The sequence below is a fragment of the Megascapheus bottae genome, chromosome 20 (assembly GCF_031878675.1).
Source record: "Megascapheus bottae isolate mThoBot1 chromosome 20, mThoBot2.hap1, whole genome shotgun sequence".
Lineage (NCBI taxonomy): Eukaryota > Metazoa > Chordata > Mammalia > Rodentia > Geomyidae > Megascapheus > Megascapheus bottae.
In genome coordinates, this window is record NC_143528.1 from 21,938,669 (window position 1) to 21,955,918 (window position 17,250).

The 17,250-nt window shown below is 36.5% G+C and overlaps 1 protein-coding gene across 7 annotated transcripts in view; it reads right to left on the minus strand.

The window, feature by feature from the left end:
* Positions 1 to 682, minus strand: part of Tenm3 (teneurin transmembrane protein 3) — a 435,030-nt gene extending 434,348 nt beyond the window's left edge. For 4 of the 7 annotated variants that reach the window (XM_090354160.1, XM_090354159.1, XM_090354158.1 and 1 more), the window contains exon 1: positions 411 to 682. In XM_090354160.1, the coding sequence (XP_090210286.1) occupies positions 411 to 642 (232 nt within the window). In that variant the 5' untranslated portion in view covers positions 643 to 682. The remainder of the gene's footprint in view (positions 1 to 410) is intronic. The other 3 variants (XM_090354163.1, XM_090354162.1, XM_090354161.1) reach the window with 1 other exon arrangement.
* Positions 683 to 17,250: the final 16,568 nt, after the last annotated feature.

The following is a 17,250-nucleotide window of genomic DNA, read 5'->3' on the forward strand; positions in this document are numbered from 1 at the left end:
TGCCATGGACTCTTTCCTTTGGTTCAATTCTAACTATCAAAGCATTGTCTGTGTCCATCTGCAAGGGAGCCCTAGAGACTTGAATTCCAGGCTTATATTCACAATGCATGGGCATGTGTGAACCATAAACCTCACCTATACACACGGAGCTGTAAGATTCCTTTCTACATTGTGTCAGTGTTCACATCTGGGGGCCAGTGTGCCACACACAACTTCCTAACTTCTAAATTGGAATATGGTGTGACCATTTAATTCTCTAAAATGGAACCAATAGGGGGACATCAAAATCAGAAACAATCCTGCCAGAATTCCTGGCAGGGCAGGCGCAGGGTGTGTGTGTGGGGTGGGGGATAACACCTGCAAGTTAGCAACATTTGGGCATGCCTTGTTTTACTAGAACAGTTACCTACCTTGTCTAGAATACTCGTCTGCTTCTCTGTGAACCAGATCCTTTACTCTGTTTCCATAGAGCAGCCTCGAGGAATCGTGATCAAAAGCTTTCAGGGTTTCACTGGAACTATAAGACTTCTGCGTAGGGACCCTACACTCGTCATTGTCTGCTGAAGAATTTGTATAGCGCCGTTCTTTCTCTCGTCTGCTCTTGGTCAGGGAGCAGTAAGGCCTACGTTCTTTCACATCCATACTTCATTCCTTCTCTGCGTACATCAGTCCTGCTTGTTACAAATTATGCTCAGAGTTCAAGTCTCACTGGCCTCTCTGTAAAGATAAAAGGTTGGCATGATGTCAGCATAATACGCATCTGAAAACTGACTATGCTCTACCTTTTGGACCTGAAGGATGGTGGGGAAAAAAATAAAATAATTTTGCCTATCTAAGAAGCTGTTTTTTCTCCAAAAATAATTTAGTATTTGTAAGATCACTGTGAAATATTCTGCTAATGAGAGCTGAGAGCTGTAAGTATTTGTTTAAATTACTGTCTCTACTTTTTACATGAAAATAACAAAAAATTAGCCTAAAGCTCAAATTTTACTATAGAAGCCTGATAAAAATTTGCTTCAATCATATTATGTTTTCCACAATGGAAAATTTTTATCTAGTAGTGTTTTCTTTGAGCACAAATAAATTATTTGTTTTCCTCATTAAAACTTGTGTTATTTATTTTTTAATTTTAAGAGCACGAAGAAATTGGAAGCTTCTTCCAGCTGAAACGTCATCAAGTGTATTGGACAGTTTATTAGTTTCTGTCAGAGGGCAATTTTAATGTCAAAGACCTGAAAGTCTTCAACTGTGGAAAGAATTGGTCCCCTTCTCATATACCCTGCTCCTTAAAATGCATTTTCCTCTCTAGTAAATGAACTTAATCAGAGCTACTGATATTTAAAGCAATTCAAGTGGCTAATTTGATGGGAATAGTTTCCTGCAACTGCCTTTAGCAAGAATAAGTTAGAAGCAAGGCAAATCGTATTTGTTTGCTTAGCAACACTCTTTTTTCCCCCCCAAAATTTGCTGAGCTGACAGAGGAAAGGGCGAGCAGAAAGGTTCTGCTGAACAAGAGCTGTGGCCTGGAAGGAGAAGAAAGGCCCACGGCTAATCAGCAGTCCAAATGATCCTGTGCTGTCTTTATTCTCTCTCATTTTGTCCTTTGAATCTGAAGGCCCATGAAGGCTTTGTCACCAGCCTCCAACCCACCCCAATTCTACTGTCCTAAATTTAGCCTTTATTAGAGTGAATTCCATAATCAATGAGAAATAAATGGTTTTCCACAAGCCCCAGTTCTCCTCTTTGGTCCCACATTCTTAGCGCTGTGATTTCCATCTAGATATTTTCTTCCATGTTGAGTCCCTCTGCTGAAGGGTCTCTCACTCTCTCTTCTTCAGTAGCTACCAATAGACATATGACAGGGTGGTTTCATGTGCTTCCAGCTGGAATCTTGTAGCTGCCTGCTTTTCCTTTGTCAACTTAGCTCACATCACAATTGTCAACAAGTCTTGATGCTTTCTACCTAGCACAACAACTCTTAGACCTGTCATTTAAGAGTGTTCACCTTCTATACAGACAAAAAAACACACAACAAAAATGCAGAAAGGAAGGAAGGAAGGAAGGAAGGAAGGAAGGAAGGAAGGAAGGAAGGAAGGAAGAAAGAAAGAAAGAAGGAAGGAAAGAAAGAAAGAAAGAAAGAGAGAGAAAAGGAAAAAAATGACAAAACTCTCTGGGATAGAATGATTACAGAATCCCAAAGCTATGCTTGGAGAGGTTTAAATTGTTCATCTACGCTATCTCCTCAACCAAATTACCATCTCCTATAGTTCCCCTGCCCAAAAAGTCAACCAGGGTTTCCTCACATGCAGTTTGAATGGAGTTAAACAAGTTGTTAAAAGTTAGTACCTTCACATCTCTTTGTCTCCATTCATTCTAATCATTATAAAACATCTGATATTGTTCAATGTCCTTTCCTGATTCATTTCTCCATTACTTTCCTATAATTTCTCCTAATAGATCTTCATAATACTTTGATTCTTGATTATTGCTTTGCCTTTAGTTTAAGATGATAAATCATTTTACGATTCGGTGACAGGAAGAAACAGGATTAAACCATTACTTCCTTCTCGCTGCATCAGATAAAAGTTTCTTTAGAGAAGTATTTACTGATTGACTACTGTGCTGAGGTCTAAAAAGTGAGTAAAGGAAGACTCCTCCCCTCAGAGACATTCTTTCCAACAGAGCTGTTAAATAAAAATTACAAGAGGCTAATTATTTTGACTAGGTTCCCTACAGCAAAATAAAGATAAAAGTGGAGTCCACCCAGGTCCCACATATTGCTAACCTATTGCTCTCTATGTTCTTTATTATCTGAGGTAGAGATTATGAGCCACTTTCAATCAACATGATAATCGTAGTCTTCTTGTTTTAATCATAGAACATAAAATAAGATAACCCCCATAAGCTGTTAATATCTCATACCCATGATCCTTGCTAATTAGAAGACTGAGAGCTGAGGATCCCAGTTCAAAACCAGTCTAGGCAGTGAAATCTAAGAAACTTATCCCCAATCAAGTGGCACAAAGCTGGAGTAGAGGTGTGACTCAATTGGTAGTATACCCAATCTCCAGTGGAAAAAGCTAAACAAAAGTGTGAAGCCTTAAATTTAAACCCAGTACTGGTACAAAATTAAAAACAAAAACAGAAAAAGAAAACAAAGAGAATCTGTTGTTGCCCAGGAGTTTAGCCTAGTGGTAGAGTGCTTGCCTAGCATGCATGCAAACCAGGGTTCGATTCCTCGGTGCCACGCACACAAAAAAGCTGGAAATGGTGCTGTGGCTCACGCACTAGCCTTGAGGAAAGCCCAAGGAGAATGTGGAGAATGCTCAGGCCCTGAGATAAAGCCTAGGACTATGAGAGAGAGAGAGAGAGAGAGAGAGAGAGAGAGAGAGAGAGAGAGAGAGAGAGAGAGAGAGAGAGAGAGAGAGAGAGAGAGAGAGATAGTAAAAGACAAATAATTACACATGGACATGATTACTTAAACAGTACTATAAGTAATCACACACTGAGAAAAAAGGAGGTTATTCTTACGAGAGGATCACAATGGCTCAATAGTTGTGTGTATATGACCATATAAAATGATGTTTATCAAAATGAACTCCAAGAAATGCAAAGGTTTTCATTATACTATTTTCAGTTATTTCTTGTTTCTTTCCTTTATATTCCTCTTTGGTTTATTCCCTTTTGTCACTTTAAAAAAAATCTGTACCTTTTGTCTTGTATATGTTTATCTGGTTTGGGGAAAGGAAGGTGAATCACAGAACTGGTTCATACTTTGAACCAATTCAGCAGTGATACTAACTAGACAGTATGTTGGAATTGATATTTACAACTTGGGAGGGAGGAGAGAATCAAGAGGCAGAAAAGTAGGAGACAATGAAGAAGGGGGTAACACTGATATAAAAGAAATGTACTCATTACCTGACATATAATATTAACTCCTCTGTGCATCACCTTTACAATAACCATTTAAATTAAAAAGAAAACCTGAGCCTGTATAGCCCATTGAAAACCTAATTTAATTTTATGGAATGAAGTCTGTCTGCTTCCAGAATTGTAAGATAAAAACATTAATTGGCTTTAATTATCTTAAACTAAATTGTTGTAATTTCTAGTTTCAATAAAAATTTTGTTTCTAAAATTGTCTTGATCTCTTTTGGAGGAAAACCATATAGAGCTTCAAAAGTAAAAGATCATTCAAAACCCTTTTAATTGACCACAAAAAGATAATTCAAGCATTTTCAGTAATGGAGTGTTGGGATTCCAAATAGTTATAGAACTTTCATTTCCTGTCCTAAGTTGATGACTATTTCAAAAGAAGTTTTGTTAATAATGGAGCTCAGAAAACCATACCCCAAAGTACTTTGGCATGATGAGTAATTTACACTTATAAAAAGAAATCTCTTTTTTATATAACTTTCATGATAAAAGTGTATACACTTGCAGAACTTCTTTAATGTATTAATATAGTGTACTATCACAGTTAAAGATACAACTTTGTGACAATATTATGAGAAGTTTTAAAAATGCAAATTAACTTTTACTAAATTAGAAATAAAATTGTAATTTTAGGGTTTTTTCAATTGTTTTGTTGGTGTTATTTTTGTTTGTTTGTTTGGCATTGTGTTTGGGGAGGAGGGAACCTAGAGGGGATGCTGCAGCTCTCAAGCAATAGCTAGAACCCAGAAGTAGAATTTGAGTTTCTTTGAACTTTAGAGTTCATCTTTAGCACCAAATCTCTGCTTGAAGCAATTTCTCAAATGCTAGAATAAATCCATATAGTATCCAAATACACTATCGAAGACAGACTCAAAGTGATCTTAGACAGCCAAGACAATAAAAAGTCCTTTGTATTCCACTTTTGTAAATAGTGCAAACTCAAGAATCTAGTCACATTGTAATGTTTGCAATACTGATATGCTCCTGAGGGAAATCAGTAAGCTCACTATGATCTCTAAGGGCTCTTCTCTGGGTTATCTGCTCTATTCAAGGCTAAGGAGAAAGTCAGAAAATAGAAAAGCTAAGTTGAAGCACCTGGAAGGTGATTCCTCCGCTCTCCACATGGGCTAGAGTCTGTCGTGAGCATGCTATACAAAAAAAAGTACTCAATGAACAGGACCAGAGCTCCATCAGTAGGCATTGCCTTTGAAAAGTGAAGAAAGCTATTGGAAAGATGACCCTAAACTTTCCACTGAACTGGCAAGTATGATATAATATCAGACTGATTAGGTTAATGGCTATTATCTTCTTGAAAAACAACTCCATTGCCAACTACGAGTACTTGTAGGATAATCATAGCTGGTCTTAAAATCAATTTTTTCCTTGGTTATTTATCAATTTTCTTAATACAGACAATCATGACATAGTGTGATTCACCTTCATTATTTTTAACCATACCATGGTGCAAAAGCAGTACCTACCTAGTAGAAACTGTGTTTTGAGTGAATCTCCATCTTTTCCCTCTGGTACACTGGCAAGGATATTCAGCCTCAAGCTAGTCATTCATCCACAAAGGTAAAGAAGCAGTATGGGACTATGTACCATGTTGTTAAGCTAGAACATTTACTAGGTTTGGCATAGTCAATACTTATACTTTTCAACTTCGGATATTTTCAGGTTGCAATGGATTGAAGCATGACTTCTCCACTAGAAGTCAAGGAACATCTTTATATAGTACTTGACTAAGTGAATTAATGTTCTGCAAGTTCCTGACTTACTGACATTCACATAGAGTAACCAAATCTTGTATTTTGAATCTATTATTTAAATATATTTAGAAACTAGGCTAGGAAACTGAACAGTATTACATTGTTATATGTTCCTAATTGCAAAGACATATTTTTAAATTTGGACCATCAACAAGTAACATCAGGCAAGCTATGGCTTATAACCTTATAATCCTAAGAGGTAGAGGCTGGAGGATCATGGTTCAAAGTCAACCTGAGCAAAAGGGGGCGATGCTATCTGAAGATAAACTAAGGTTAAAAAGGATGGAGGAGTGGCAGAAATGGCAAAGAAGCTGCCCAACAAGAGGAATATCTTAAGTTCAGTCACTGGTACCTCTCCTACACTAAAAAAAGTAACCTGATTTTTGAGCCAGACCTGATTACACAGTAGGAAATTCAGAATTAAGCATCAGCTTGGAGTTACATATTGAAATACTGACTCCAAATATGAATCAGTAGTAAAAGAAAAGAAAAACAAATTTGATTTTAACTAGAGTTTCTCTGTCTTTACAACTTATGCTGCCAATGAGTACAGTGGTTTGGGCCTATAACAAACATCCGTAAAATCAATTGCAGTTCTAAAATTTTATGAGCTGAAATAAAAGTAAACAGGCAAACCCAAAAGATAAAATAACTTGTTTGTTAATCTCATTCATGTATCCATTCTTGTCTATTTTCTGTAAGAATTACAAATTTTTGAATGTTATCTTGAATATCATTCTACACAGATTGTTCTAGCTTTAATATGGTTTAAAACACTTCCTCAAAAGCATAGGTAGGCTTCAGAGAAACACTAATTTATATCACAATATGGGTTAAAGATTTAAATTGAGATTTTCATATATAATATTGATAAAACTTCACATTTTATTACTCACAACTCATATTTTCCTGATAAGTTAATATTTATAAACTATCAGTTATATTAATGAATAGAAAATAAAGCTTTGTATACAGTAGATGCCTGGAAGTTTTTCCATTATTGAATAGTTAGATGATCATCAATTGATCAACAGAGAAAATCAATTGCTTTTGCACATTTTATAGGAAATTGTGCCTCCTGAAGCAAATTTGTGATTCAAAGAACTGTGACACTTAAGTACAAAAATAAAATCATATTAAAGTGACTTTTTGTGCAATACTAAACTTGAGCATAACTAGAGGTTAAGTTTACAGCTTTAGTCAGAGAATCAATCTCTCCTGTGATTCAAAGTCAAAATTCAAACAAAACTTAGAAATGAAAGACAGACTAATTAACTTCTGATGCTCCTACCTCATTCTGGGATAGCCCATTTTCGGACAAATATTCCCTATAAAATACTGGACACAATCCTTTCCAAGGCATTGGCCTCAACCAATGAAGAACCAGAATCCATGAGACATGGGAAATAAATCAGATGAAACCTTGATTTCCCCATATTGCATGATTAATAAAGAGGGGGAAACCCACAAGGGCCCAATAGATTTTTATAATTACATACACAGAACTGATACCAATAGAAGAGGTGGTAAGAATTTTCAATTTGGGGGAAAAATAGAGGTGTTTGTGGAAAATGTCTGGATACCTGTAGGCATTACTCTCAAGTATTCAGCAGGGTACAGATCACAGATTTGTGTGAGGAGACCATCAGAGGCCTTCAGAGGAAGAATGATTAAAAAGTATGATACAATGGGAATTAATGCACCATCTATCCGGCAAATATCATGTAACCCTTCTATTAATTACAATAAAAATATATGAAAAAAGTATGATACAGAGCACTCTGAAATTTGTTTTGTGAGGAAAAAAATATCATTTTTCAGAGGGTCTATCTTATAAGTGTGACATTTAGCAGTATTCATAGCTTCTACCCACTAGATGACAGCAGTACTCCCAGTTATTACTGAAAAACATGTTTGTAGATATGACAGATGTTTCTCGGGGCAAAACAGGCCCCTTTAGCAGCCTCTGTAATAGGTAAAGTATCCAGAGCTTATATAAGACTAATGTTTACCCACCATCTAGAATGGAAAGGATTCATCATTCACAAGGATATATTTCCAGGAACGTCATGCTTCACTTATGGACAACAATTAGTGCAAGACTAAACACAATTCTGCCTAATAAATCTTATAAGCAAGATAAGGAAGGGGCAAATCATTTCCAGATAATATAACTCTCCCATCACAAAGTTATGGAGTATTACAGGATTACAAAAATAATCACAATGTCTATCATCCAATCAAAGATTACCAAGAATGCAAAGGAGCAGGAGAGAAATGAAGAGAAAAATCAACTAGTTAAACCTAGGCCATAAACTGACATGTGTGTTCAAATGAATAGACAAGATATGAAAATAATTATTGTAATGTTATTCCACATGTTTGAAAATTAAATAGAGACAGGGAAGTTAGGGAAAGAAGATTCAAATCAACAGTCTATAGGAAAAGCTACGAGGCATAGGATGAAGAATCTGGTGTGTGGGATTAATGAAGATTAAATATTATGAAAGAAAAGAAGAGTGAAATCAAAGCATAGTAATAGGAAGGAGAGAGATAATGGATTGAGAAGCAGAGCTACTTTCAAGAAGTCAATATAGACATAATTAGAAAGTTTAAAGAAGAAAATTAATGTATCTCAAGAAAACTGAAAACATTCAGATCTTATCAAAACCAAAAACCTTTAGATTCCATAACAAATGTGAAGAAAACTACACTATGACATTTAACTATGATTAAGATTATCTAAACCCAGCAATGGAGAATTAGCCTTAAAAGGAGACACATAATAAAGGCATATTTTATATAGAACTTCGCAATAAAAATAATGTCAATCAAAAATACAGTAGGGCAACCTATAGGTTTTGTCCTCTTTTACTGTGAAAGAAATGAAAGTTAAAGAAAGTCAAAATGATTCAGATGACTATAGTTAAAATTTTTGTAGAAATCCTATAACAAATAACTTACGAAGAAAAAGAATAAAAGATGTGGCTTTAGTCAAGATTTAGAGATTATGAGGGTAAAAAAAATGACATTTAAGGTCAGGCTCACGAGAGAAATGAGATTTAACTTGGTAACACATACGTTTGTTGGAAAGAACAAGCCATAGTAAAGCATAAAAGATGCTCAAACACCACTATGAAATGGGAAGAGCTTGGCAGACAAATGTCAAAGGACTGGAAGCACTGAGGAAGGGAGAGAGATGAGGTTAAGTCCTAAGAGAATGGAAAGCAAGGCACAGCTTGCTTTAAGACAGGCTCATGACAGGCTCATGACGCTAAATGAAAGGATCTCTAGGATATAGAAACATAATCCATGTAATGAATGATTGTTGTTCTTAAGGTACTATGTTATCTCTCATCACTTTTGCTGTCCCTTGGTTATCTCATATTGTTACAGTATCTCACTTTGTTACCTGATATATCGGATATATTTGTATTTGGTAATTTGAAATTGGATAGGGAAGGGGGGAAAACAAGATGAGGGGTAGGAGTGGGGGGAGGGAAATGGGGACCAAGACATGTAAAAGGGTATCAATGTATGGGAATTAATGCACCTTCTATCTGGCAAATATCATGTAACCCTTCTATTAATTACAATAAAAATATATGAAAAAAAAGACAGGCTCAGCAGCTTCATTCATGGACCATCAGTCATGGGAGACAGCTGGAGAGTTGTGACTACTACTGCAAGGGAAATGAGGGATCCAATCTCCAACTTAGAGCCACCTCATTATCTGAGATTAGGGAGAAAGAGAGAAGGGCCTGTGCAGATGCAGGAACTCTTGCCAGCAGTGTTTTGCAGATATCCAGGTAAGGGAATGAGCCTGGACTCGAGAACCTGGAATGGAAAAACGATACAAAGAGGTGACTAGGGTTGAGAGCTGATGAGAAGCAGTATGAGCATAATGGGTTGGAATAAAAGTGAGGAAAAGGAGAAGTCAAGACAGATACTAAATCTGTGTCTAGAACATCTCTGCAAAGATTCCTCTTAAGACAGAAAAAAGGAGACATTCTCTCCAAATACTATTTAGTGCATACTTCCTAAAACTATGCATTAGGCAGATAAGACTTGTTCCATGTTGAAACTAGGCTACTCAGATATAAAATGATTTCTCCATTAACATTTTGGACTGACTTCTTCCATCCATATCTCTATCTTTACCTCTTTCTCAAGTATGTATGTTATGTGTTTATGTGTGTGTCTGTCTGTGTGTATATAATATGGATAATCTGGTAACCCATTTTTCCTTAACAAATTATGAACATTTCAGGTGAACAAAAATATGTTTGTGACTTTATTCTTAAGAAAATAAATACAAAGTTTATTTTAAAAGTAAAAACTACTCTTTTTATGCCTCATCATGAAGACAGCAAATATGTAAACTTACATAATGAAACAAATAGGAACCATGTACTAAAATAGCTACTGAATAAGTGTGAATACTGAAAAAAATTTTAATTGGAAAATATATAGAACACTGCCTCGGGCAATAGAAAAGTAGCTTAAATCTCATCAAATTGTTAAAAATTATTTCAAAAATATTTATATATAAGTGGAAACAGAAACTGAAAATGATCAAAAATGAAAAAAAAATGGACAATGAATTTATTTATTTGGTGAGATAAAATGGGAAGATGTACTATGATTTAGAAACAAGATAATTAACTTCCATCATTAGAAATTAAGAGTGATTACTTCTTCTGATAAAAATGATGGGGAAAAGAATTTAATAGACAGAGATAATACACTAATACAGTGACGTGGTCGATAGTTATAAAGTCAGGTCATAATCTCTATACTTAGAATGGATGGGAAAGGCACTCAAGAATCCAATACAGCTGAGTCAAATGAAGCTTTTCTAGCTTGCAGACCGTTAGGGTGATGTGTAAATGATATTTCTGAAATTGTCTTCTTGCCTGGGATCAAACAAGATCCCCCTTATCTCTATCCACATTGCTATGATGGCTTAAATCGGAATGTGAGGACTTCCCCTTCCTTCACTTCCACCTGCCTCGGCCTAGAGAATTCTGACTTTAATCATATCTGGTTCAGAGAGACATACAGATGTGTCGTGAGGATGATGCTGTGGTATCCAAACATGGATACTCTCTAAAGCAACAACCACATAGATAACTTCGTTATCACTCCAGATATCCTGTCGTGATTACACGGAGTCCTTCCCTCCTCAGTGGAATGCGTTTACCTCTCTATAGATGTGGCAACTGCCATTGAACACCCAAGGATAATAATAAACTAATCACTGTTTCATGCTAGGTATTTCACCCATTCTATCTCTGTTCCTAACCACACCATAGCCAGTTTGAATTATTTCCTAGTTTTACAGATAGGGGAGTATAGAATTAATAATAAGATTTCTCAACCCCAACCCTCAAGGCTAGGATTTATAGTCCTGTATGCTGTTCTTCCATTCGTATCTTTGCAGTTGCCAAACTATCAGGTCTGTATGACATCGACTCCAAATTCGGAGTTTGATTGTAATGAGTGGAGGATAAGTAGGCCTTCTAGATGACTGATAAACAACTACTCCTCTATCTAAGTGACATAAAGATGAGTATCACTGACCTGGTGACAGCTGGCCAAGTGGTGTGCAACAGGAGGGATTTTCTAAATGAAGAGCTAATATTATTTCCCTAAGTGCTGGGCATATTTCTCTCTTTAAGAGCAGACATAAAAGCTCCTTGATGAATTATTAATTCCAGTCTTGATTATTTATTGAATGCTTAAAATATGCCAGGTACTTTACATATCTGACCTCACTTAATCTGCACAATAATCCTGCTACAAATTCGAAACCCCATTTTTACATGAGAAAAACTAACACCCCCCCAAGAGACGAATCGACTTGTCCCAGCTCACACAGTCAGAAAGTAGATGAGGAGAATTTGAACACATTCCAGTGTGATTACAGGTTTCTGCTCTTAACCACTGGACTTTACATCTAAATCTTAGGACAAAAGTAGCATTAAGCATTAGAAAGCATTGTCACTAATTATAGTACACAGAAGGAAAGAAAGAAAGTTCAAGACTATCCTGGGCTTCCTAGTAAGAATATCTCAAAAACCAAAACTAAAGCAAAACAAATGGGAACCCACCAAAATAACAACAACAATAAAACAGAAACAAATAAAAGTATGAGAGAAAAAGAGATCAAGATGACAGCCTATAGTTTATGTCTAAAGTTCAAATGTCAACAGTAAATAATGGATGTCATATTGGAAATGCCATGATCATTAAATTTTCAAATACCTAAGTAATGGGGAGGCAAAAATGAAAACCAAATGAAATTCCACTGAGGAGGAGGAAAGATAATTAAGATCAAGAAGCAAACATACATTGGAAATATTTCTAAGTTGCTTTTTCAGGGAAAACACAATTAGGGGAAAAATGACTTTTGTATGATATATATGTTTTAGAGGGAGATGGTTATAGTTCTCTTTATTTCTGTTTTATCCCATGTGGTTTAGTTTCCAAAGAAAGGACATTTTCTCTAGCATGGCTGGGTGAATTTCAATTGTTTCCTTTCTTTCCCTGAACAAACATGAGTGTTCCCTTTTTGTTTAGAGAACACCTTCATCTTAGAGCCCACCGGTTTTCTGTATACAATCTCAGTGATTAGTAGTGGGCAGTGACCTAACAAGGTCAGTCCAAAGACACTGGATGTAAAATATTGGACTGGGCCTATTTTTCTCCTTGGCACTGCTAATCTACTGGAAACTTGGCAGCTTGTTTACATTTTCTGAGAAATACTCCGTACCTCTCACATCTATAAAAATGAAACAAGATCTCAGAGCCAGAGAACTATGATTCTAAAGCAGTATATCTTTTTCCTGGAGTTTTCAACTAAAATTATCTATATTAATCTGACTGGGTAGGAATGGCCATATAAAATCTTTTTGTAAAATTTGAACCCATTATTTCCAATTTATTTACAGATGGTGTGGGTGGGTTAATCAGACTTTCTGAGACATGGGTTTTTCTATGCTTATTCTCTAAGATCTAGAACAATACTTTTCTTGTCAAAATGACATGAAGAATGAATGGGCTACAAGTATTTTAAAGCATTTACCAAAATGATTGCACATAACACGAGGACTTGATAAAAGCCAGATAGTATATTTAAATCAACAGTGTTGTCTCTTGTCCACAAATACTAGGTACCTTCACTCCTTAGGGTTACACCTCAGTCATTTGAGGAACTAAGTAGAAGAAATTGCATCAAATCTTAGGTTTGTAAGATTAAGACCAAACAATGGTATGTCTAAAATGAACTTGATATTTTTACTAAGATGTTTGGAATTTAGTTTTGATTTTTTTTCCTGTCTTGAGGTTTGAACTCAGGGCCTGAATACTGTCCCAGTCTTCATGCATGCTAGGCAAACACTCTACCACTAGGCCAAATTCCTAGCATAGTGTTGAATTTTTATGGGCTTATTTGGAAGTATTATACCATCAAGTGAGGACAGAAAAAGCAGTTCCCATACCACTAATCTAAAAATGATTTCATCTATAATGTTATCCAAATATTTATGTTGTCATAGTAGAAAGAAGTAGGAAAACATTGGAAGGGCTTTTCAAGAGCAGTAATAAAACCGATTGAGTCTCTAGATTGAGAAAGCTATGTTAGGCTTATTTTAGTAACAACTAGGTGGAGACCAGATAACCATCCACAAGTACTTGGAGAATAAAGGATAACTGCAGTTATTCATGGCTCGGTAACGCACAGGCGAGATGACTATAATAAACATATACTATGTCTAGGGCCCACCAGTTTTCATCTCATTCTGAAGCATGCCAACCCAGCAAACTGCCCCTTCAGAGAGCAGTAAATTCTGGTCTAGTGCTAAAGGTGAGTGTTGTCCTGAACAAAACACAACATCCACCTCCCAATCCAGTGACACAAGACAGATGTGGACAGATTCCCAGACTCCACTTCCTTCTCCAAGGAGGGTAGTTCTAAGGGCATAGTCTATACCAGAGTTGCTTGGAAACCCAAAGGGGTTCACTATGAGTGTCTGAACAGTGGCAAAAAGCAAAAACACCAAAATAAAACCATTATGGGGATTGTTTAGGAAGGCTCAGGTCAGGACTCAGTCTCAATAGGCCTGTCTCAATTCTTTTGCCTTGGCGTTGTTTGTTTTTAACAAAAGAAAAAATATTTTTCAAGACAGGGTTTTTCTTTGTAGTTCATACGGGCCTCAAATTCATGATCCTTCTGTTTTACCCTCCTAAGTGCTGGGATTTCAAACATGGATCAACACACCTGTTAGTGTGTGAGAGTATAAGATAAGATACATATGTTTTAGATGTACTATAATGTCATTTAATGTTTTGACATCTTGAGTTTAGTCATATACCTTATAACACATATATACTATGTTTTAATATTGTTATTTTGAATAAATGCTTCTAAACAGTCAAATTAAAAATAGTAAAGGTATCTAATTAATTACTTTAGATTGTTTCCAAATGATTTATAATGTAAAGACACTTAGACGCATAACCTAGACACCTGAAGAAGTCCAGTAAAAATCTGTAGAGGATCACAGAGCGAATCCAGTCTATGTTTTCTATTCTGCTGTGGTTCAGATCAGTAGCTTTATAAAGGGGGGGGTAGGTTGTGAGTTCAAAGGATGCACCTCTTAAAACTGAGCACAAACACTCAGAAGCAAGAAGAACCACTGAAAACAACTTAATCATTAACAGCTATGAACCCACAACAGAGGATAGAGAGGGATCCTCTGAGATATCTTTCTACACTCTTCCTGACCATAAAAGGATGGTACAAGTATGGACACAGTGTTCCAACACGAACAGGGAGAAACTTAACCTCCCTCATATTGTAGTTGACTACCAAGAGAAGAAGCTTAACTTTTGCCAGTATGTTTCATAACTTGGTGATGATTCTACACACAACTACTCAAATCCACACATTCAAAGTAAGCTAGTAAGTTGTAGTTACTCAATAAATGTTAAACCACTAAAACAATGTGGAATGAGTCAGTCAGTTTGGTCTAGGTTTTTTCAAAGAAAGGCATTACTGAGGCAAAATGGTCACTATTTCAGAAAACATGATCTTTACGATGAATACATTAGAAGTTGTTATAAATTTAACTTGCACGGTACACTTTGGAAAGAGCTGTAATTTGTGAAAATACCTTCCTCAGTTGAGTGCCACTAGAAATTCTGTCTCCATCTCAACTGGGAGGAAGTGTTTCTGGCTGAGTCTGGGGAAAAGCACTTCTGTAAGTAGGAGGTATATTATTTTAATACTCATTTAATTTTAGTCCCTCTACTTTCAAATTGCCAGTAGGGGTCCAATTAGCACTGATTACAATAATCATTTTGTATAATGGACACCTGTCACCTATGGACCCGACTGAGACCACCAACCTAATTTCATGTGGGTCACCAAATAGTAATGATTGCTACATATTATTCATCTAAATTGCATTCCTCTTCCTCTCTCTCCCCTTCCTCCCCCTTCAAAATCACCATCACCCTCTGAATACATGTATGTAACAGTAAAAATCACTTTGGAAAGAAAAAAAATCATGAGGAGAAACAGTTTCATGACTGTTTTCGGAAAATAGCCACATTTCATTGGATTCTTTCTACAGTATATAGAAGGAAGCATGTAATGTGGAATATATTTTAATTGCTGTGATGTAAATGAGACTTTGGGGTCATGTTACAGAGTGTTAACTGAAAGATCCAACTATGACTTTAGGGTGCCTGCAGGTCTTTTAAATTGTTATGGGAAATTGCAGCATTCAATTGAGTGGTTTCAATGCTGAGCTCCCTAAAGGCTTATTAGAGTTTGGCAACATGACGCCAGTTTCAACTAATGTAGCTAATGCCTTTTCCTCGCATCCTTTATCTACAGACTCTTTCTAATATGTGTAATTCTGAAATCATGAAACACTAAGCAGATGAAGGGCTACATTCTTGACACAATTTACCATTATAATACACCATTACTATTGGTAAGTCCTCAAGTTTTATTGGACTTCATTCCATTGGGGTTCAGAACACCGTGAGTATCAAAAGTACAAAATAGACACATTATTGAAAGGTACTTTCCCATTAAATTACTTTATGAAGCTGGGCACTGGTGGCTCATGCTACTCAGGAGGCTACTCTGAGGACCACTGGTTTGAAACCAGCAGAAAATGTCTATGAGACTCTTAGCTCCAATTAATCAGCAAAAACCTGGAAGTGGAGGTGTGGCTCGAGGGGAAGAGCACCATCCGTTTATAAAATCTCAAGTGGGATTGAACTAAACCTTGAATTCAAGCTCCAATTCTGGCAGGCTTACAACACACACACACACACACACACACACACACACACACACACACACACACACACACACACACACCACTGTGATAAACTGTCCATAAAGATTATATCCGTCCAGATACTGGCAGCCATGCCTGGGAGTTCTAGTTACTGCGGAGGCTGGGATCTGAGGATCATGGTTCAAAGCAAGCCTAGGCAGGAAAATCTGTAAGACTCTTATCTTTAACCACAAAAAGCCTAAAGTAGAGCTGTGGCTCAAACAGTAGATGTGCTAGCTTTGAACACAAAAGCTCAGGGACAGCACTCAGGCATAGGGTTCAAGCTCTGAGACTGACTGGATAAAACAAGATGAGTAGATCCATATCACTTAAAGATGTAAGTAAGAATAATTTATGATAAGAACCTACTTAGGAAAAATAGTATAAGTTATAAACATTTTTACATATGGTCTCATAGCATGTTGGCTGTACTAATTTAATTTACAAAACACATTTCAAATACAAGCATGGCTGACTGTCTTTTTAAAAAATTTTATTGTTGAGGTGATGTACAGAGAGGTTAGAGTTACATTCATCAGGTAGTGGGTACATTACTTCTTGAACATTGTTACCCCTTCCTATGTTTTTCTCCCACTTTCTCTCCTCACACCCCCCCATTCATCTTTCCTTTTACAAATAAACATATGTACAATATGCCAGATACCAAAATCAGACACAGTAACTACATGAGATAAACTTTAAGGGGAAAAGAAGAGCTTACTGTTTTATGTGGGCAAACAAAGGGCCCTCTTCTGGAGGTGAATAAAATACAGGGCTGTATAACTTTGGAATAAAGTAAGCATTTATGTAGCCCATTGATATCAACAAGAAAAGGATGATCCATATTCCCATGGCCTGGCTACATAAAGCCTGCCAGCCAGCTTTTTTTTTTTTCCTCATGTTGAAAGTGGTCATATCTTAGCTTCCTCCCAAATGGCTTGACTCACATCCCTTTGGATTTGCAGAACTTAAGGAATTAAAGACAATGTCACAAGACCTTTTTTCCCTCCTACCCATACTAAAATGCAGAGGACCATGGAAAAGAGCAATCACTTCTTTCCAAGCACTACAACTAAAGAAACACTGCAACTAAAGTCTCCCATAAGGTATGCACTCTGCCTATCAACCTGGTATTGGGTAGTGTGTCTCAGCGTGAGTCAGGCTCCCTCCATAGGTAGTCAAAA